Below are 21,971 nucleotides of genomic sequence, written 5' to 3'. Positions count from 1 at the left end.
TCTGAGTTGGGGGTGCAGCTTAGCTCCATCTTCAAAATGGTGACGCTCAGCTCCAATATCCTCCTCTCTTTAGCCCTTTAACAGGGTTATTTTTTGTTTTTTTTGTGTTTTTTTTAAAGAACAACTCAGCCAAGTTTCAGCTGAGAGCCATAGCTTGGCTGTTGGTTGGAGGGATGCTGCCAGGTTGTGAAGGGTGAGAGCTGGAAAGATTGTTGTCAGATTGTCTTCTTCTATTTTTGTCTTCTGCCTGTGGGTTAAGACTTTTTTTGTTTGGTTTGGATTCCCCCCCCCCAACTCTTATTAGTCCTCCTCCCTGTCTGTGTGTTCTTGTGTGTTTATATTATATTTTAGTTAATTCTTTTACATGTGTTATGGGTGTGTGTGTGTGTCTTTTGAAGGCTTTTTAATATCTTAAATGAGTGAATGTTTTGTTTTAATGTTCCCTGCCTTGGTGGTCCTGAGTTTGGTGACAGGTAGTATAGAAATGTTTTAAATAAATCAGTAAATTTTCCTCCCCCTTGAGTGTGAAAGTATGAGTAGTTCTGGAAGTGTTTTGAAAATGAGACACACCTGCCATTGACAATTGTAGCAGGAGCAAAAATATGCCCTACCATGGCAGCAGCAAGTAGCACAGGAAAAGACAGGACTGGGATCCACCCTTCTACCAAAAAAAAAAACATTCGTCTTTAAGGTATTACATGAATCTTTGCTAGATTTGAGTCCAGTAGTACCTTAGAGACCAACAAGATTTTGGGGATATAAGCTTTTGAGAATCAAAGCTCCCTTTGTCAGATACACGAGTTCTTGTTATTTTGGCTGTTATTCCCGCATAGATACCCTCTGGAAAAATAGTGTGATAGTAATAAACCAGGAAGCCTAGCTTTGAACAGAGAAACTAAGTGGATGTTGAAGGGTAAGCATCCTTTTCCTTCTCTGCACAGCACTGAGGCAAATTGAGGTTGTACTAACAATTTGCATTTTATGGATGAAAGAAGATTGTCGTCTTCATCTTACCTGTTTGAGCTCTTACCTAAATTCGAGCCAAGACAGATGTATTATTATTTATTTATGCCCCACTCTAATTCTCCCCTTCTGCATATGGTAGATGCGGAGCGGTGGTGGAGGCAAGACAAAAACAGTGCAGGCAAGCCAAGCTGAAATGCTTGGGAGAACACCCCCAATGTAATTCTTTGAATGGTTGATTCATTGGCAAGCATATCTGAAAAGATGAACGAGGAATGTAAGACCTCAGTGCCTTTCGTCCCTACTTAGGTAATAGATGGAAGATCTTGGAGCTGAAAATTACGACCACAGCAATCCTACCACTGCCTTCACTCTTAAAATCTGTTTTTCCCTCCCAGTAGAGAACACAATAGACATGTGACACACAAACATGTAAAGAGGGCTGTTCTTTATGCAATCTCTGTCTGCCCTGAGAGGGAGAAGAAGAGAGAGTGCAGCTGAGGGTGGACTGTTCTTGACTTCTATCCCCAGCAAATCCCCAGCGTGACTATATAAGAAAGGACATGCTTTCCCACCTGTCCCAAGTTATGGTAAATCTGAAGGTTTCAACTATTCAAAGCCACCCATCAGTGTTTTTAGCTCTGTAAAGTTGGGAACTTTGTCTTACCCATAGATACACATAACACATAAATATAGAGGAGCCAAGGGAAATAACATTGGGCAGTAAACCTGCCATTAAAATTGTAGTAAATCAGAGGAATAGTTACATTTAGGTAGCACATATGGAAAGGGAAAGCATCCATTTGGGTATTCATTTATTGTACTTCCTGTAGTCTGTTCTCACATGTGCCACATTTGTGAAAGGCAATTTCTAAAGACATAAATTTTGCAAAAGGAACTTCAACTCTTGAGAAGCGCCATCAATAAACTTTTTTTCCCTCAAGCAAAACTGCTAAGAGACGTTCTAAGAGAATATTGCTTCATTCTTTCAGAAACTAAACTCAATGAGGCTATTAGACCTGTATAGTACTGATTGTAAGACATGGCCTCATAGGCAACTGTTATAAATACTAAGAGACTTCAGTAAGACACAGACTGTTATATGCACTGTCATGCCTAATACCTGAGTAAAACTCATCTCCAGGGCAAAACATAAAGAATGAATCTTGATGTCTCTATTCAAAATAATTTACAGAAGAGATCTTAAACACTGCTGCTGTATTTGTTTATTCCCATATTATTAGGATATTAGAAAACACTGTAATACTTCAAATACCCTTATAAACACGCACAGCATCTATGATACACAACAGCAGGCTGGAGCAAGGAACCCATCCTGCTATCATGTCTGTCTGTAACTATTATATTAGAGCAGCTGACTGATCTTTATCCATACTGCACAAACATGCTGCCCCCAAACAATTGTTTTCTTGAGTGTCACATCTAGGTTGCATCTGATAATTACTATCAAAGAAGCAGCAGAATATTCTTGTTTCCGTCTAATGTCTGAAGTCTATTCATGTCAGTGGGGCACTTCTATGGTTAGCGTTGCCAACCTCCAGGTACTAGCTGGAGATCTCCTGCTATTACAAATTATCTCCAGCTGATCGAGATCAGTTCCATTGGAGAAAATGGCTGCTTTGGCAACTTTATGGCATTGAAGTCCCTTCCCAAACCCCACCCTCCTCAGGCTCCACCCCAAAAACCTTCTGCCGGTGGCAAAGAAGGACCTGTCAGCCCTATCTATGGTAAAGTTATGGTGTGTTTCTAAAGTTGTCTTTGTCTGCACAGTGGCTCAAGAGATCAGGGCAGATGCCTTGCATTCATTAATTCACAACAGCCTAATGTAATATTTATAGAACTTGCTACAGATAGGGTTGCCAACCTCTAGGTAACAGCTGGAGATCTCCCACTACTACAGCTAATCTCCAGGCGATAGAGATCAGTTCACCTGGAGAAAATAGCCACTTTGGCAATTGGACTTTAGGGCGTTGAAGTCCCTCCCCTCCCCAAACCCCGCCCTCCTCAAGCTCTGCCCCAAAAACCTCCTGCCAGTGGCGAAGAGGGACCTAGCAACCCTAGCTACAGAACTGGCATACAAGCAGATGTACACACATGCATGCAGGATACATATGCATTCATTGTCATTTGTGAACAGGACTTAAGTTGCATTATGAAACAAGAAGGCTTGCTCATGCACAGTGACTGAAGAATGTCACAAAGCATATTCATGACATGTAACAAGCTTGTCATGCAGTGCACTTTTGGGGATTTTGCTTTCTTTCAAAAATATATTTTCCAAATATAAAAGGAATGGATGCATGAGATTAGGGAATAGCTCCTTGACTTCAAGTTCAGATTCCATGAGCACATATTGAATCATTTTATCAAGTTACACAAATTTTTTTTAGACCAGGGAGGTCATCACCTCCCTTCTGAGAGACAGAAAAGCACATGAAAACAAGAACTACTTCGTTCTCAGTGGCCCACAAGGGTTGTTACAGGAAGCAGGTGCAGAAGTGTGGCAGACTTGGATCCAAACAAATAGGGAAGGGAATATGAGGTTAGGCAGAAAGGTGAAAAAAAGCTCAAATAATTGAATGTTCATCTCTCATTCTCACAACATTTTGTTTTCCCTTCTCCAAATGGTCGTTATGATGGACACCCAGCGTCTGTTAACTTTGCAACTGCCATGCTCCTTCTTGCAAGTGTTAAATCCCAAGATCACATCTCTCAATCCACTCGACCTCTCATTTGGCCTGTACACAAAGACAGAGTTTGCAAAATAGGGGACATGTAGGGAATACTCTGAATGATTATCCATAGCATTTTTCAGGGCTGGTGGTTCATTAACCAGATAATTTCACTGGAGAATTTGAGATATCTCCTGTGCAGACCTCCTTGAGAGATTGTCCCATGAAACTTGGTGGGCTTGATTTCCAAGTAAACATGTACGGGGTAATATTAAGCGGGTAATATTACATGGTGTTCATATTTAGTAATGACAAAATGCTGAAAGAATCCCCGTTATCTATTAAGGTTTTAGTAAAGAATTTCTAAGAATTATTGACTTTCTTTTTCATTTGGCAGCTAATTTATAGAACAATATTTATTAGTTCTGAGGATGTGTGAGGACGTTGTGAATGAATGCATGGCTCCAACTTATAACCAAGTTGTTAGTACATGTAACTGGAGGAAGGGCAAGCTAATGCTCAATCCTTTATTTTCATCAGCAGTTCTGCAAAGGAAACAAGCTTCTGCAAATGTGTGGCTCACACTAATGATTAAGTTTGACCTCTGTCCCAGGGAAGATACTGGAGCAGATATTGAAGAGATCAATCTACCAGCATCTGAAGGACAACTTGGTGATCCAGAGATCACTTAAAGGAGGGCAGGGAGCTGTTCCTGTTGGCAGAAATGGGTTTAAATCATGGGTGGAAAGGTACCAGCTGGATATTAGGAGAATTTTTTTTTTCACAGTAAGAGTTTTTTGACAGTGGAATCAGCTACCTAGGGAGGTGGTGAGCTCCCCTTCACTGGCAGTCTTTAAGCAGAGGCTGGATAAACACATCTCAGGGATGCACTAGGCCAATGATGGTGAACCTTTTAGAGACCGAGTGCCCAAACTGCAACCAAAAACCCACTTATTTATCGCCGAGTGCCAATGAGGCAATTTAACCTGAATACCACCCCCAGAGGGGGCCCAGAGGGAGAGGCTAGGGTTGCCAAGTTCCTCTTCGACATGAGTGGGAGGTTTTGGGGGTGGCGCCTGAGGAGGGCGGGGTTTGGGGCAGAGGGCACCTCCTTCGCACCCACTGGCCAGCCACGCCCCTCCGCCCTCACAGGCCCAGAGGGCACCGGAGAAGCCGCCGGCCATGCCGAGTGTGGCCGCTCGGCTTCTGTTCCCCGCTCTCCCACCTGCCTGGCCGGCCGCTCACGCTCCAGCGGCGGCAATGGCGGCAGCTTCTGTGGGAGAGTCTGGGGGCCACCGCCAATGATGTCGGAGGTTCCCCACCCCTGGGCTACAGCCTCCCCCATCCGGGGCGGGGCAGAGCCGGAAAGGCCAGTGTCTTGGAGGAATCGCGCGTGCCGGCAGAGAGGGCTACGCGTGCCGGAAGTGGCACGTGTGCCATAGGTTCGCCAACACGGCACTAGGCTGATCCTGCATTAAGCAGGGGGTTGGACTAGATGACCTGGATGGCGCTTTCCGACTCTTATGATTCTGTAAGAATTCTAAATAGCACACTTGTGTTTGGGATTCAAGGTCTGACATGTAGATAATTTATTAAAGAACTTTAAACAATGGATCAGGAGAGATTCTGTGTCCCCTCCCCTCTTCACCAGTCTAAATGATGATAAGACCTTGGTGCAAAGTTTGCCACTAATGTCAACAGACCAAGAGTTTTATCCTTCGGACTTGATATTTCTTCCAGCAATGCTGAGACTTACCATCTGGCAGCATATTGCCCTGCCTTTCTTTATTAATTATGGAATGAGGGGAAGAGCAGAAGCACGTGGCCTCATAGGAGGCAGGAAAGTCAGCAGTTCAAGAGGATTTGACTAGAGATGCGTGTCTAGCTCCATTCATTCATACCTGGGGTGCGTCAAAGAAGTCAGGGGGAATTTGGGAGGAACAGCCTGCCAGTGGCTCGCAGTTATTATTTCCTCCCTGAGCCTCTGGGTATGATGGATGCCATATACATCCATCATTTCCCTCAGGCAAAACAAAGCGCAAGGATGTTTGTTATTCCTTGCTTATGAAAAAAGACAGCTCTGAAAACTCTCAAGTATGAATGTTTCTGGAACCCAACATGATTCTTCTAACTGTAAAAATTGATGCTTAGTTTTCTAAAATAATGAAAGGGGCAGAAGGGTAGAGCATAAGGTAATGGAAAAAAGGATGAGTAAGCTTCATGTAGATACTGAATTTAAAAGTCTACCCCCCCACCCCAGTATAAGTCATAAAGCCACTAGACACATTTCAACTAAAACCTTCCTCAGGGCCAATTGAATCCAATGCTCCTTATCTTCAAGAAGCCTCTCTAAAAGGACACCTATCGAAATGAAGGTACTTTGTTCTTATATAGGCATGGGGGTCAATACAAGCCTTTTTCTGTAAGAATAAACTTTCTCTTTCAAGACCAGCTTAAAGAATGGGTCTCTCTTGATTTTCTGAAGTAGCAGTAACTTTAGCAGCAACCATAAAAATAAATTACTTATATAAAGTTGATTGGCACAAGTGTGTGCCAGTGTTGGGCGAAGATCTGCAAGACTGAGGTTCAAATTCCCTCTCTGCCATGGAAGCTTGCTGGGTGACCTTGGGCCAGTCATACACTCTCAATCAAACTTCACAGGGTTGTTGTGAGGACGAAATGGAGGAGGAAATGTTTTTGGAAGTTGTTTTGGTCCCCATTGCCAGAGTGTAAATGAAGTAAATTAATGAGAAAACAATGTACATTCCAGTAAAGATCACTAGGTGGAAAAACTGATTCAGACACAAGTGGTTCAGTTAAACCCAATGTGTCCTGCTAATGACCTCCTTCCATCAACAGAAAGGCCACTCTGGACTCCATCCAGTGCATTTAGCAGTCATAGACAGGCTGTTCATCCAAGCTTATCATCAGAACAACCAGCCCTTGTGTCAGTTAAATAATCTAACAACAGCTAAATACTACCTCCCAGTTCTATAATCAGTTTAAAATCCCCAGACATACACACTAAAAGATAAATTCCCACCCCCTTCTATGACTACCTTGATCGTGAGTGGGAACAGTACCAATCAGAGGGGGGCCAGGAAGGCCATTAGCCTGGGTTCCAAGCTCAAAGGGGGCCTCACTTGTTAGGTTTATAGCAGATAAGTTTCACAGCTTGTTTTTATGTTTCAAATGCTATCTTTCTAAAAAAAAATTACGGCTATGGGCCTCAAAAGCTGGAAGTGGCCCAGGCCTCCCTGGACCTCTGGCAGGGCTGGGGCAGGAAAGGACAGCTGAATCACTTTAGGTGATTTTGGGCATGTACTTTTGAAGATGTTCTATGCCATATCCCCCCACCCCCCAAAGGAGATGAATCACAAGTCCCTAAAGATCGAGTTGTTAATCTCCACTTTGAATCTCTGAGTCAATCCAATGATTGTACTGGGTCCCATGGGAATGAACTGGCCAGGCATTAAGGATATGGAAGATCATACTTTCCAGGACTGCTTTCCCACATTACTTTTTCAAAGATTTTTTCTCCCATTTCTAACCAGCCAAATATACACAAAATTGCAACTATCATACTATTAATTTTTTTCACTCTAGAGGTTTCATTTCACTCTGTACTCGTTTACCAGACATGGCACGTATGTTCCTAATTGCTAGTCATGTGTGTGAATTGCCAGAATTGGAAAGATCACAACATTGCCAGGAATATTTCACTTTACATTTATATTTAAAAATCAACTCCACATTGCAAGACATTTTATAATAAGGAAATGCCAGAATAAACCAGATCTCTCCCTGGTATTTCTCTCCATATTTAAGAAATATGTAGTTCACGAAGGAACACCCTTGTTCTTTGAATAATATGAAATACAAATAGCCTTTTATTTTGTTAACCATTTTAATTATTTTGGTTAAACGGACCTACACGCTTGTCTTAACTGACTTTTCCCTCAAATTCACTCTCATGGAACGCCAGCTTCTTTCCTTTAATAAAACAACAATTAAAAATGTAGTACCTTTATGAAATCCATCCATTTAAGCAACTTTGCAATTTAAATTTTGTTGCATATCCTGCACTTTTAAAATGCTGACATCATTAGAACACAGACCAGTGGTCATTATCTCCAATAGCAATATAATGGTCATTTAAATGGAAGGAAGGTAATGCTAATCCTGCCTGGGTCAGAAGTGAAAGCCAACAGTCAACTGTTTTGCAGCTTCTATGACAAAACTATTCTTAGTGAGCATATAATGGTATGTTGACCCACAGCTGTAGAACTGCTTCATGCTTCAAGTGTGTTTCAGCCTGCTTGCTGCATTTACACAACGGCTGATGGGAGGACCAGCCATGGCACACACTGTTAGCCATATATGAATCCAGAATTGATGCACAATTCCCTTTGAACATTATTGTGTTTAATATTTCCACATGCTAAACTATAGCTGCCGAATAAAAGGAAAGAATGCCCAATCTTATGCATGTTCAACAACGTTAACGTGTGGTTACATGTTCCAAAGCCAATAATAAAGAACTGGAAACAACTGAAGAGACAATCTGGGTGTATTTTTATGAAAACATCCTTCCTGCTTTGATGTATACGTGCTAAAACAAAAAAATAAATAAAAAAATGATTGCAATCCTGCTTTTGTTTCCTTCCAACTGCTGTTAAATGCGAACAAACAGCCCAGCACCCAACAATGCACGTGTTGCTGAGATGTTACAAAAAACAGCTTGGATCCTATGCAATGCAAGCAGAGCTGTGCGGCATGAACGAGGCCTTTGGAATTGTGTTCTTGAGCTCCTGGACCCCCAGGAATAACTTGAGGATCAAAGTGGCAGGCTGCAGTGAAGGGGATTAGCAAAAATTAACAACAACCCCCTTCCACAAGCAGAAAGGGCACTCAGGATCCAAGCCCATGTAAGTTGTATTTCTGGACCACAATTTCACAGAGACGTTGTGTTTAAATTTCCACACGGTAACATTTCTGTTCTAAAAGATGCAAAAGATTTTCAACACAGATTTCATATCATACATGCATGTTCTATAGCTTCATAAAGAGATTACTTTATTTATCACTTTGGAATTTGGAAACTTGACTTGAGTTCCATAATTTCGAATCTTAAGGAGCGCTGCTAGAAAAAAAGGCTTGAAACATTTCAGGCAGATTCACAGAACAGGACAGCTTCACTGGAATGCTGTCTACATGTACAAGTCGGAGAAGATCAAGATTGGCTAGCCCCTTGTGGTCAAGCCTTGTTGAACCCCAAACTGTAATCTGCACAGAGGTTCTTTGCATTCTTTTTCTGAAAATTCTGTATGTGGAACAATGAATGCCCTGCTACGCTGAATGGCCGCATTAGATAATATTGATCCATTGTGAACTGAAATAATCAGTAATGGTTGGAGCTTTTAGATGTGCAAGGGGAAAAGACCTAACATCTAATTGCTGGTCAGGGAATTAACCCCCCCCCCACATTTCTGAAAAAATGGGAAAATATTTCCCCCCCCCATCCTGAACAGCTGAACTGTAAATATTTTTCTCATGCACTCAGATAGGTTTCAGAGTTTACAGGGCTGCAAATAACATTGATGCACAGCAATTACAAAAATTGTTTATTACACATTAGATGCAAGTCAAATGAAAAATATTTGATAAGCACTGACTTAAACAGAAAGACATCTTGTTGTATTCAGTGAACAGCGTAGTTTGTGTACAGTTGTTTTCTAATATAGTCCATCATTCTTTATACCAAACCTCTATTATTGTGATCAGTGATGCTATTTTTAAATATGTTCTGTATTTAAAGCTTTTGTTTCTATTTCTCCGCCTTTAACTTGGTCTTGTACATAGTCAGAATAATGCTTGCATAATTTTAGCTGTCACTGACATTTATTTGATTTTACTTTGCCTTTCTTTGTTTTCTGTTTTAATTTTTTAAATGGAAAATTTTTGTAAACATTTTAGAACTAATCTTTTTTTTTAAATAAGGGTTTGGGATTTTAACATCAAATCTTCTCTCAAACAGGAGTTTTCCCCCCGCCATGTGCATTAAAATCTCAACTGAAATTCAGAATACAGTCCACATGAAAGAATATGGAAAATCTACAAAGATGACTGTTAGTAAATGAATTATTACAAATTAATGCACCTCTCTTCTACTATGGAAAATATGGAACTTGTCACAACTTTGTCTTGTCCAGTGGGTAATTAATGTACAGAATACTTTTTCCATCTCTTCTACTTCCCAGAGTCTTTTATTCCATTGTAGTTTTACCGCCAACATACTCCTGATTTTTTTCCCCAACTGTTACTGCACAAACAGAATACTGAAAGCCATTGCTATACAGCACACAGCAACGTAAGGGCTCTTCCGTTCACCTACAGAAAGACACAAAACCGAATTACTGTCTAGCTTTCACTACATAAGCAAGCATACTTTTCAGAAATAAATTCAAACTCAAGGATGAGAGAAAAAAGTAAATGAAAAATACAAGCAATGACACATGAGCCACTATTCCCTACTTCATGCATGTCACACACAGAAAATGTGCGAAATGTCAATTTACATTTTTTGGCCTAAATCTGTTCCAGAAAAGATCTTGGGAATAATCTCATAATTTACATACCGGTAAATACTACGCCTGCCTCATTAATGTGGGCACAAAGAATACTTTTCCCTCCATGTCTAGGAGCTCTGCATCAGTGAGTGAGAAGCTAACAGCCCATGGGAACTGACAGAGAAGTCAAGTTTACATGAGGACTGGTTTCTTGCCATGGACTTGTGTGGGCTCCTTTCTCTCTGTTTCTTTACAAACCATGACCAAGCTGGTTTCCAATGCTGGTTTCCAGGCAAACTATGGCTTGGGCAGACTACAGCTTATACACTGTTCATATAACATCTATATCTGGTTTTCCAAGGGACAGGGAGGGAGGGAATACGGCTGCTCAAAGCCCTGGCCCCTGAACAACTCAGGGAGCATACCGAGCCATAGCTCCGATTGTAGAAGTCTCAGAGAAGAAAGCCACGACATGCACCAGGGCACCATGCTCTGATGTTATGGTGCTCCAGTGTAGAAATGTGAGGAATCGGAGAAGAATTTAGAAAAAGCCCCCTCCCTTTCCTGAGTCCTTTTCAATTTTTCTGACTAAAAACGGGAAAGTTTTAGGGAGCACTGGAAAAACACACCAAAAACCTCCTATGAAATATTTTATTTTTTCTTGAGCGAGAAACACCTTGTCTTACAAAGCATTTCACTCATTCCAGATGTCTAACGTCCAATAGAAAAATGACAAAAATTTGGGAGAACACTGGGGAAAAAAACATACTGTACACATACAATATTTTCAAGAATTTTGTTTAAGTGTACGTAGTTTTTGCAACTACTTCCGTGGACTGCCAAAAAAACAAATCAGTGGGTTATAGATCAAATCAAGCCTGAACTGACCCTAGAAGCTAAAATGACTAAACTGAGGCTATCGTATTTTGGTCACGTCATGAGACGACAAGAGTCACTGGAAAAGACAGTCATGCTAGGAAAAGTTGAGGGCAGCAGGAAAAGAGGAAGACCCAACAAGAGATGGATTGACTCAATAAAGGAAGCCACAGCCTTCAATTTGCAGGATCTGAGCAAGGCTGTCAAAGATAGGACATTTTGGAGGACTTTCATTCATAGGGTTGCCATGAGTCGGAAGCGACTTGATGGCACTTGACACACACACAATTTTGGCAACAATTAGTACGCTATATAGTATTTAATGATATATGAAAGAGTTCAGTATTTTAGCTTAATATCAAGACATGCTCGTAGTCTTCCCTATTGTGATTCTATGAGACAATTTCTGTCCAAATAATACTCTTTCTTTTGTTTACTATTCATTTATTCCAATTACTGGGGCTCAAAAGGATCTTGTATTATTATTTTTGTCATTACCCTTTGTATTATTTTTGTCATTATCTCTAGAGGCTGGAGAGGGTAATTTGTGCTGCCTTCCTGGGATTTGGCAGCAGTTACTCAGGCTTCCTCTCTGGAACCCTGATTCTCCTTAACCCATGGTCACCATGGGAGCCTCAGTAAGTACCATCAAAAGTTGATAGGGCAGACATTCACTGAGTCATCACTGCCACGGGGCCCTGTGATCAGCTCAAGGTTAGTTTACAACAGCATACGTTTTCTACCTTCAACTTTTATTTTTTGCTACCTCTCAGGTGGAAAAAAACCCAAATATACATGTGTTATGGTGGAATAGGGTGCAGCATTTTTCAACTCTTTCTCAAATATGCCGTATACTTCAGAACAGAACAGATTTTTATTACGGCATTGCCATTCTAAGAATACTTGATATGGCATATACTTAATTTTTCTTATAAAAAATGCAGAAAATTTATATTTTTAAATTCCATAAATAGGCCAAACAGTACAATTATATACGCTAAATTATAAGAACATAAGAAAGGCCCTGCTGGATCAGACCAAGGCCCATCAAGTCCAGCAGTCTGTTCACACAGTGGCCAACCAGGTGCCGCTAGGAAGCCCCCAAACAAGACGACTGCAGCATTGTCCTGCCTTTGCTCCACAGCACCTAATATAACAGGCTATATAACATTTATAATATAAATGGTATCTGACTAGCTCGTTAGGAGATTATTTCCCTCAAATTTGTTTCTGGGGGGAAAAAATTCCCCATAGCTTCAAAATTTCTGGAAATTTTACACTGCTCCTGTATCACCTCTTCCCATACCTAATGAAAAATAAATGAATGCAGGCTACTCCTTCCACGGAATAGCACTATTTGCTGTCCTTGGCTCCTAACCAATACGCATAGCCATTCTCTACCTCAAGCAAGATAAATGACGTAGCACACAACTGTGGCTGAATATGCTTTTTCTGGTATTTAAAAAAATAGCTTTCTTTCAAGTTGACAATAAAAAAAGGCTTCAATACACAAACTATGTAAAGGAAATAGAATGGCTAAAGCTTCGGAATTGGTGGCGTGTCCCACGCAATATGCAATATCTTCTTACACATGCCGGCTGCCAATTTAAGAAATCTTTTCATAGCAAGAACCATTTCAGTGACGCTCCCAAAGGTAAGGTCAGGACAATTACATTGCAAGACATTGTCATCATCTGGCACACATTTAATTAAACTGCAAATAGCTGTGTGAATTAATGTCTGCAATTTCACATCTGTTTAAAATTAATGTTGAGGAAGTCCACCTCCTACAATTTTACAGTTTTCATATGGGTTGTACTTCTCTGCTCTTAATTTTCTTAAAAGAGGCCTCTATCATCCATTAGAATTAAAGATCTGTTAGCACTTTTTGTAAATAGGCAGCAGCTTGTCTGTTTAGAAGCAGAAACATACAAAAGGCTGCTTAAACACAAGAGGCAGAGTTGCCTGCTACATTGATGTGGATATGTGCTCATCTTTTGTAGGAAGAGAAGAAGAAGCAAAAGTTCAAAGGAAAAAAACCACAAGTACATTTTGATCACATGGAGCTATAACAAAGATTAAACTTTGATCCACACACTGGATTTCTAGAAGTTTGGGATCTGCAAATACTTGCAGTTCATTGCAATCATAACACCACTATTTATAACTTGCAACAGCTTTGACATAAACAGAACTTTAATGGGAAATAACACCGAAGAGCCGAGCATGAATCACTGCTATTAAAATGTATTAATTTTCATCTCACCTTTTCTCCAAGGAGATCAAAGCAGCATAAATGGTTCTTCTCCCATCTATTTATTCTCACAACAACCCTATGAGGTAGACTTGACAGTGACAGGCCCAAGGTCACCCACTGCATTTCATGGCTGTGAGGATCTGAAGCTAACTCCAAGTCTGACACTGACAACTGGTTCAAATGTATCACATTCATCACATCTTTCTACTGTGTCTAGAGCCTGCCTTTACTCCAGAGACCTCAGAGTGGCACTCACGTAATCCACTGATTTTAAGCTTACAACAGACCTGTGAGGATGGTTAGGCTAAGAGACAGAGTGTAAAGCCAATTTATTATGAAAATTTGCCCTAGATAATAGCATACTATATACAGAATTTTTACTCTTATCTCTAGGGTTGGACTACTTGTGGAATGGATATTGGCCTCTTCCACCTTCATGGAAGATACACCTTCTATGCCCCATGTCTTCACCTACACTGCTCCTGAAAGTTAGGGGCTTTTGGAAACCGTGTGGGATGTGACTGGGGGGAGGGCTGCAGTGGGAAAGAGGAAATTGCCCCCCATTCTTCAATAAGCAAGAAATACCAAATTTTATATAAACAAAGTATGTTTGGATTCCAACTTCATCAATTAGCAATACCTAGGGCTTTTTTTTGTACAGTCTCCATGGGGGGGGGGTGTCCTCCCAAGTCTTGATAGACGAATTGGTGTAAATCAACACCCTCTTACATTTGGCCTTAGTAAACACTGCAGTCAATGAAAAGAGCTCTGCAATTCTTTAAATATTTAGGAATAATACTACTGAGTTTTCACATTTTCATCAAATACACGAACTATAAAACTGTATATTTTTGAAAATAGGACAACATATACACTCCTAATGCATACTTACCAATCCTGGCACACTTCCAGAATATGCCCAGTAATCTGAAACGTTATTAAAAGAAACACAACAATCATCTTTTATATTTTAAATATAATGATTATATTTTAGACAGAATTCAAATAAAGATTTACTGGTTGCTACTAAGATCCAAAGAACTACTTTAGGCATGCCCAATGGAACTTTTTCTTTGAAAGGACCCCCCCCACACACACACACATACTATACTCTGAATATCCTCAGTTATAAAAGCAGTTTGTTGCGTAACATGGGGAGGAGAGAACCTATTATATGAGGAGCACAAGCTCCTCTGGCCGTGTAAAGCCACTTGCATGCTTTTTGAAATCTGTCTTTGTTCATACAGATGAAATGGTAATTTCCCCTGATTCAGTGCTGTCAATCAGCATACAGATCCCTGTTTGGATGTGGTCATGTGAATGCCAAAAACTTTCTCAATGGAAAGCATGTTCCTACACAGAGAACTGTCCTACCAAGAAATACTGAAGCATGTTATGCTCTGTGTGTGTTTTCCTGATTCAAGCGGCTCTTCCATCAGTAAAAGAATTTCTTGCACCAGCAGAAGAATCCTTGTTTTAGAGAAATGTACAGAATAGACATGCAGGATTCTACTTGTGAAATCGCAAAACTCCATTCAGTACTGAGGTACAACGTAAGAAAAGATGCTTACATGCTAAAAAGCCATAAAATGCAAAGACTACATACCGCACAATAGCCGTAACCTTAACTTTGTAGTTGATATGTGATGGTAAAACAAGTTCATACTTATGCAAAATGAGAAGCCTACCCAACCACACAAGGAAACACTGGCATGTGACCCTAAGATAGGTATAATTCAGTTAAGAATCATTCAGGAGGAAGAGAAACTATGTACCTTAAAGGCACAATTTTAATTATCTGAAAACCATGATTACGCAGTTTATGTAATGAATGTTTTACAAGAATGGGTATAGATTTTACTAACTCAAGCTACCACAGCACACAATTCAGTATTTTGGTGCCTAAGTGCAGGTATTGCTCTGTTTTGCTTATTGGTGTTTGAATCATCTCAAGTACTGCTTTTTATTTTGTACAACAGAAAAATAAATTAACCTCTGTTCTGTTCTAATCCTTTGCAATGCAAAATTATATGGCTGCTTGTAAACTCAGGCAATCTCTTTTCTTTTTATAAAGGTTAGGAAAATCTGTTGGACTGATAAGTGATTGAACTTACGTTTTCAATCACAAAAAATGTTTCTTGCAAAGCTCTCGTATTAATGATCACACCGGAAAAAGAAAAAAATGCACATGGATGCAAATAATCTATTTATATATATTTTCAAAAATGTACTACACATTCACATACCCAGTTTGATTGTTATCCAGTACTTTGGGAGCCAAGGATCTTATGTATGCACAGGTACATATAAGGAGCAAGATTACTGTGAGTAGACTCTGAAAATTGAAGATTGCAGACTGCAAGAAAAAAAATTAACAAAACAGAAGTTATGGCCCAACCTTCACAACTTTTCCTGTTCTACTCATTAGCATCCCATTCCTTACCAGTGAAAAGAGAAATGGGATTTTTGCAGACTCATTGCATCTTTACATTACATCTTTGAATCTCCTAACAAGGAACTGGAGTCTAGAAAACAGCTCTTTTCCCCAAAAATGGGGATAGATCTTACAAGCGACCAGGTGTAAGAAGTTTGCAGAGGCAGATGATCATCCATGACTTTGTCTTTCCCACAGCAGTCCTATGACCTCTAAAAAGCCAATGCTGAGGGTCAAAGGATCACAGGTTGCACAAAGGGCTACACAATGAGACGAGGAAATAGCGGAAAATTCTACTCCTCTTTCTTGAACAAGAGAAGCTCTGCTCCTCCTTCCCAGAGTGGTACTTTAATTTTTCCTGTAAGAGTGAATTATTTGATAAAAGAGATACACTTTTAAGCAGCTTTGGGATGGGGGCTAAACAGGGAACCAACTCTACTCCTTTCTTCAGCCTTGTCAGTGGTTCTGTTTCTTGGTAGTAATCAAGCGTGATGTAATGTTGCAGAATGGGACTAGTTTTTAAACTATATATACATTTGGAGGTGGTTGCCTTATTGTCTAGTTTTTAACTTACAAACCCAGACAGCTGCAGCACTTGATTTACCAGATACACACTCTTTTCAGACACAGTGAGCTGCATGATTTGAAAGAAAGGTTGAGTATCCCCTATCCGGACTGCTTGGGACCAGAAGTGGTCTGAATTTTGGATCGTTCCATATTTTGGAATTTTTACATATACATAATGAGATCTTGGGGATGGGATCCAAGTCTAAACACAAAATTCATTTATGTTTTATAAATGCTTTATATATACTTTACATACATAGCCTGAATGTAATTTTAAACATTTTTAAAATAATTTTGTGTACACTGAACCATCAATGGCACTGCTAAGGGCCTGTGAGTAATACCTGCTCAAAAGGTCCGGTTTTCGGATCAGTACGGATATTGGATGTCCGGATAAGGGATATTCAACCTGTAGTTGAAATCTATATTGTAAAGTGATGTAAGCTAAAGCTACCATGGACACTTTTTAGATGGAAAGATGGCATACACACGTGCTAACTAAAAGTAATAGCAGAAATCCATGATCTCAGTTTATATATCTGGACACTGAAGGAACATGCTTTGTGTAGCAAAGGGAAGCTTATATTCTTATCCTGCAATCGTCTGTGCCAAATGACAGATCACTTTCAAACCAAGCAAACTTTTAAAATCAATTTGTGAGACAATTTATGATCCACCATTCAGATTATCAGAAGCAGGCCTTTGTGCCTCATTCTACATATTCCCGTTATCAGATCACCCCAGATTATATTACTGAAATGTTATGGTAGTTCAGTACCTTGCTCTTTCGGATTTCCGTATGTCCCTATATGGTCCTATTAAGGGAATGATGCCCAACTGTCAAACACGCTTTATTAAGGGTGCAGGTATCAATGACAGTAAATTTGAAGTATGTTCCTTTACTATGATTGTCTTACTTTGTAAATGTTGTTAGCCTTAACTTTCTGTAAAACAGATCAAATACCATGATACAGCACCAGTTATAGAATAAGAAATGCTGAAGCAGCAGGATATTACTATATTATAATATAGTAATGTGGTTTGGTGCCACAGCACTGCAGAAAATCTATATTCTGGCCTTTCTCCAAGGAGCTCAAGTTGTTAAGAGATGTTTCTGCACCCCATTTCATCCCAATGACTTTGTGAGATGGGCCTGTTACTAGAATCTTTTTCAGTAATTATGTTTTGATGCTCCTACCTTGTGTACCAAAGAAGGAAGGCACTATCCTCCCAATACAGGCAATTGTCATTTTGTGTAAACAGGACAACTCATGCATTTTCAAGCTTCACTGTTTAAACACATACCTACATCAAATCAGAGTTCATGATAATTACACATAGTACTCTCTCCCAGTACATGAGGTTGGAGTATCAAAAATTAACAGCTGAAAGGACTTCACTCTCATCTAACCTAAGACCACCCAGAGGGTCCATGGCTGAGCAGCATTAAATGCTAATTTTCTCTGGCCCAACATTGGGCCTATCACACTGATCTCAAACTGTGGGACTTGGATTGACATCAGAGAGGAACTATTTGACCCCATGGCTGTACTTTTGATAGGAAAACCATGATTTAAGCTCTTAAACACAGTTTCTGGCGCAGTCAAGAAAGGTGCCATTTGCTCACTCTTTCTGGCATCTTAAAGATTTAACAGGGGAATTAAATAGATTCCTTTGAAATATGGTGTTGGAAGAGAGTGTTACGGATACCGTGGACGGCCAAAAAACCGTGGACGGCCAAATAGATCAAATCAAGCCTGAACTGACCCTAGAAGTGAAAATGACTAAACTGAGGCCATCGTATTTTGGTCACATTATGAGAAGACAAGAGTCATTAGAAAAAACAGTCATGCTAGGAAAAGTTGAGGGCAGCAGGAAAAGAGGAAGACCCAACAAGAGATGGATTGACTCTGTAAAGGAAGCCACAGCCCTCAATTTGCAAGATCTGAGCAAAGCTATCAAACATAGGACATTTTGGAGGACACTGATTCATAGGGTCGCCATGAGTTGGAAGTGGCTTGATGGCACTTCACACACACACACAAGCATATTGCAGCTGAAGGCTACAATCCCGTGTGAATTTATTTGGGAGTGAATCTCATTGAAATATGTGGGATTTGCTTCTGAAACACATATACAAGGGTATCTGTCGGAAGGCTTAATTCCACACATATGTGAAACCTACTCAGTCTAACAGAACTTTTAAGACAAATTGTAAGAAAAAATTAAGCAGTAAAGTTTAAGTAAATAACATTACTAGAAAATATTACTAAAGGTCTCCTTAAATAAGCTACCTATCCAACACTACACAGATCAAACAAGAGCTATATGCTTTGAGGATTCTGAAACATACACTTATATTACTAATGCATAATAATTACAACGCAAGCTTCCAAGGAACGTCAGTCCTGGGGACAAGTAAAAAGATACCTTAAAACTCAAGAACAGTAGCTTAGAAAGCAGCACGTCAGTTCATAGCTACTGGGAGAATATGTGAGTGGAAGGTAAGATCAGGCCATGTAAGGTTTCCTATGAGATTTCCACACTCAGGTGTGGGAACAAAAGGTGACATTGTGAAGAGAGATCACAGCACAAGCCTACTGAAAACAGAGTGGATTCTTCTGGCATCGTAAAGATTTAACAGGGGAAGAAAGTAGATTCCTTTGAAATGTGGTGTTGGAGGAGAGAGTTACGGGTACCGTGCACTGCCAAAAAAACAAACCAGTGGGTTATAGATCAAATCAAGCCTGAACTAGGGTTGCCAGGTCCCTCTTCTCAACTGGCAGGAGATTTTGGGGGCAGAGCCTGAAGAGGGTGGGGTTTGGGGAGGGACTTCAATGCCATAGAGTCCTATTGCCAAAGTGGCCATTTTCTCCAGGCGAACTGATCTCTATCGGCTGGAGATCAGTTGAATTAGCAGGAGATCTTCTGCTACTACCTGGCAGTTGGCGACCCTAGCCTGAACTGACCCTAGAAGCTAAAATGACTAAACTGAGGCTATTTTATTTTGGACACATTATGAGAAGGCAAGAGTCACTGGAAAAGACAGTCATGCTAGGAAACGTTGAAGGCAGCAGGCAAAGAGGAAGACCCAACAAGAAATGGATCGACTCAATAAAGGAAGCCACCGCCCTCAAGTTGCAAGATCTGAGCAAGGCTGTCAAAGATAGGACATTTTGGGGGACTTTCAGTGCATTCCTAAGGAGAATTACTCCAGTCTAAACCCATTAATGTCAATGGACTTAGACTGGAGTCACTCTCCTTAGGAAGATAATTCACCGTGGGTCGCCGTGTTAGTCTGTCTGCAGTAGTAGAAAAGGGCAAGAGTCCAGTAGCACCTTTAAGACTAACAACAATATTTTCTGGCAGGGCGTGAGCTTCCGTGAGCCGCAGCTCACTTCTTCAGATTCTCCTTAGGAATGCACTGTTTGGTTCACAGGGTCGCCATCAGTCGGAAGCGATTTGACGGCATTGAACACACACATTACAGCCTCATGGCGCCACAAGATGCCTTTTAGATTTTTTTGCTGCAACAGACAAACACGGCCATTGGGGAAAGAAATACGGAAAGCTAATTACAGGCATTTGCTTTTTGTTTTTAAGACCAGGCCGCTACTACGGTTCTGTGAAGACCTGGTGGGGGTGTAACAACCAGGAAGGAAGGCAGGGCAACGCTGCACCCCAAAGAAGCCACCGGGGCGCCCACCCACCCCGACGCATGCGGAGCGCCAAACAAGGGACCGCGAGGGGGGCCAGCGCGAGAGAAAAGGCCGCCGCCCCCCTCCTCTCCTCTTACCATGGTTACCAGCAGCCGCGAGCCACATCACACATCCGGCAGCAAAGAGGAGGGGGCGGGGACCTGGAAGAGTCGGCCTATTACGCCCCCGCTCATTGGCTGAGGAGAGGCAGCCTCGGATTGGCCCAAGCGCAGAGGGGGATGAGCGCCTGATTAGAGGAGGGCGGGCCCGAGCGTTGGAGGGGCTCTGCGGGCTCCTGATTGGCGCGAAGGAAAGAAGAGGGCGGGCTTTTTTTTTGTAGCAGGAAGGCTTCAGGGACGGTTTCCGGTACGGTGTGAGGTAGGCTGCGTTGGACAGTTGAGTTGTGGAACTCCCTGCCCCAGGATGTGGTGATGGCTGCCAGCTTGGAGGGCTTTAAGAGGGGAGTGGACATATTCATGGAGGAAAGGTGTATTCATGGCTATTAGTTAGAATGGATACTAGTCATGCTGCATACCTATTCTCTCCAGTATCAGAGGAGCATTCCTATTGTTTTGGGTGCGGTGGAGCACAGGCAGGATGGTGCTGCTGCACTTGTCTTGTTAGTGGCTTCCTAGAGGCACCTGGCTGGCCACTGTGTGAACAGACTGCTGGACTTGATGGGCCTTGGTCTGATCCAGCAGGGCCTTTCTTATGTTCTTATGACAGGAAGGGCCGGGTGACGTGCGGGTTGATGCTTGCGAGCGCGGCTTCCCTTCGTTTGAATAGCAGACGGGGAGGTGGCGGCGGGGCTCCTGAGGATGCTCCTTGGAAGGGCGAGTTTGCGCTCTCTCCCACTGGGCCGTCCTGCCCTGCACAGGGAAGGAGAAAATGTCCTTGCTCCACTTTGTTCCCGTGAAATCGAAGTTGCTTTCGCTTTAGCGTTTCTGGGCTGCAACGGTAGCCGTAAAAGCTGGCTGCGGCTCCGTTCGTGGCATGCCTCCGGGGCTCTTTCTAGGTAGAGATGCGCTCCTCAAGTAGATATGGAGGCAACGCTGTTTTTAAAGTATGCTCATCGTTCACTTAGAAGGAGTTCTATGGGGGTGGAGCATTCCTGTTGCTCCAACAGGTTTTCTAGCAAAAGTCGTTCACTTTTTAAAAATGTTGAGTGAGTCCAACTCTGCATTGAAACACTCCTAAGAATTACATGTTAACTTCTGTTAGTCATGAAAAAGCTGTAAATTCCTTAATTGGAGTAAAAAATCTCAGGGTCATATGCCTAGTAGAGAGCTACCGTCATACAGTGGTAGAAAAGGGCAAGAGTCCAGTAGCACCTTAAAGACTAACAAAAATATTTTCTGGCAGGGTATGAGCTTTCGTGAGCCACAGCTCACTTCTTCAGATCTGAAGAAGTGAGCTGTGGCTCATAAAAGCTCATACCCTACCAGAAAATATTTTTGTTAGTCTTTAAGGTGCTACTGGACTCTTGCCCTTTTCTACTACTGCAGACAGACTAACACGGCTACCCACCGTAATACAGTGGTTAGTGTGCTAGACTAGGACCAGGGACATCTGGGTTCACATCCCCATTTAGGTGTGAACTCACTGCATTGCTTTGATCAGCCATTCTCAATATAACCTGCCTCTCAGGGTTGTTGTTAGTATAAAGGAAGAGGGGAGAATTACCTACTTTTTGAGCTCCTTGGAGGAAGAACAGGATAAAAATGTAATAGATCAATAGAATTTACATAAAATAAAAAAAAACTGATCACTGCTCTCATAAGAATTATGTTGGTGGCCCAGGTCCAAAAGTCAACTTTGCTGGTACTCCAAGGAAAGGTGAACCACTCAATAAATGCAATACAAGACATTGTATTATCTTATGCTTTCTCTAAATTTGCCATTTAACATATTTGA

At 41.3% G+C, this 21,971-nt stretch overlaps 1 protein-coding gene across 1 annotated transcript; it reads right to left on the bottom strand.

Moving 5' to 3' along the window:
* Positions 1 to 9,915: 9,915 nt before the first annotated feature.
* TMEM167A (transmembrane protein 167A) lies at positions 9,916 to 20,215 on the bottom strand. Its single transcript, XM_056848169.1, has 4 exons — positions 20,156 to 20,215; positions 15,605 to 15,714; positions 14,251 to 14,285; positions 9,916 to 10,046 (listed from the first exon to the last, which is right to left on the bottom strand). The coding sequence occupies exons 1-4, from the start codon at positions 20,156 to 20,158 to the stop codon at positions 9,976 to 9,978; spliced, it is 219 nt and encodes a 72-aa protein (XP_056704147.1). The 5' UTR covers positions 20,159 to 20,215; the 3' UTR covers positions 9,916 to 9,975.
* Positions 20,216 to 21,971: the final 1,756 nt, after the last annotated feature.

This window comes from Euleptes europaea, chromosome 4 (genome assembly GCF_029931775.1).
Source record: "Euleptes europaea isolate rEulEur1 chromosome 4, rEulEur1.hap1, whole genome shotgun sequence".
NCBI classification, from domain to species: Eukaryota; Metazoa; Chordata; class Lepidosauria; order Squamata; family Sphaerodactylidae; genus Euleptes; species Euleptes europaea.
Note: the sequence above shows the minus strand (reverse complement) of the source record. Positions and strands in the feature narration are given on the sequence as shown.

Bases quoted from the DNA above. Each gene is read 5' to 3' on its own strand.
- TMEM167A (XM_056848169.1), bottom strand. The intron at 14,286-15,604 runs GTATGTGAATGT...ATAACGTTTCAG, and splicing joins CTGGATAACAATCAAACTGG to ATTACTGGGCATATTCTGGA. The intron at 10,047-14,250 runs GTAAGTATGCAT...GTCTTTCTGTAG, and splicing joins CTGGAAGTGTGCCAGGATTG to GTGAACGGAAGAGCCCTTAC.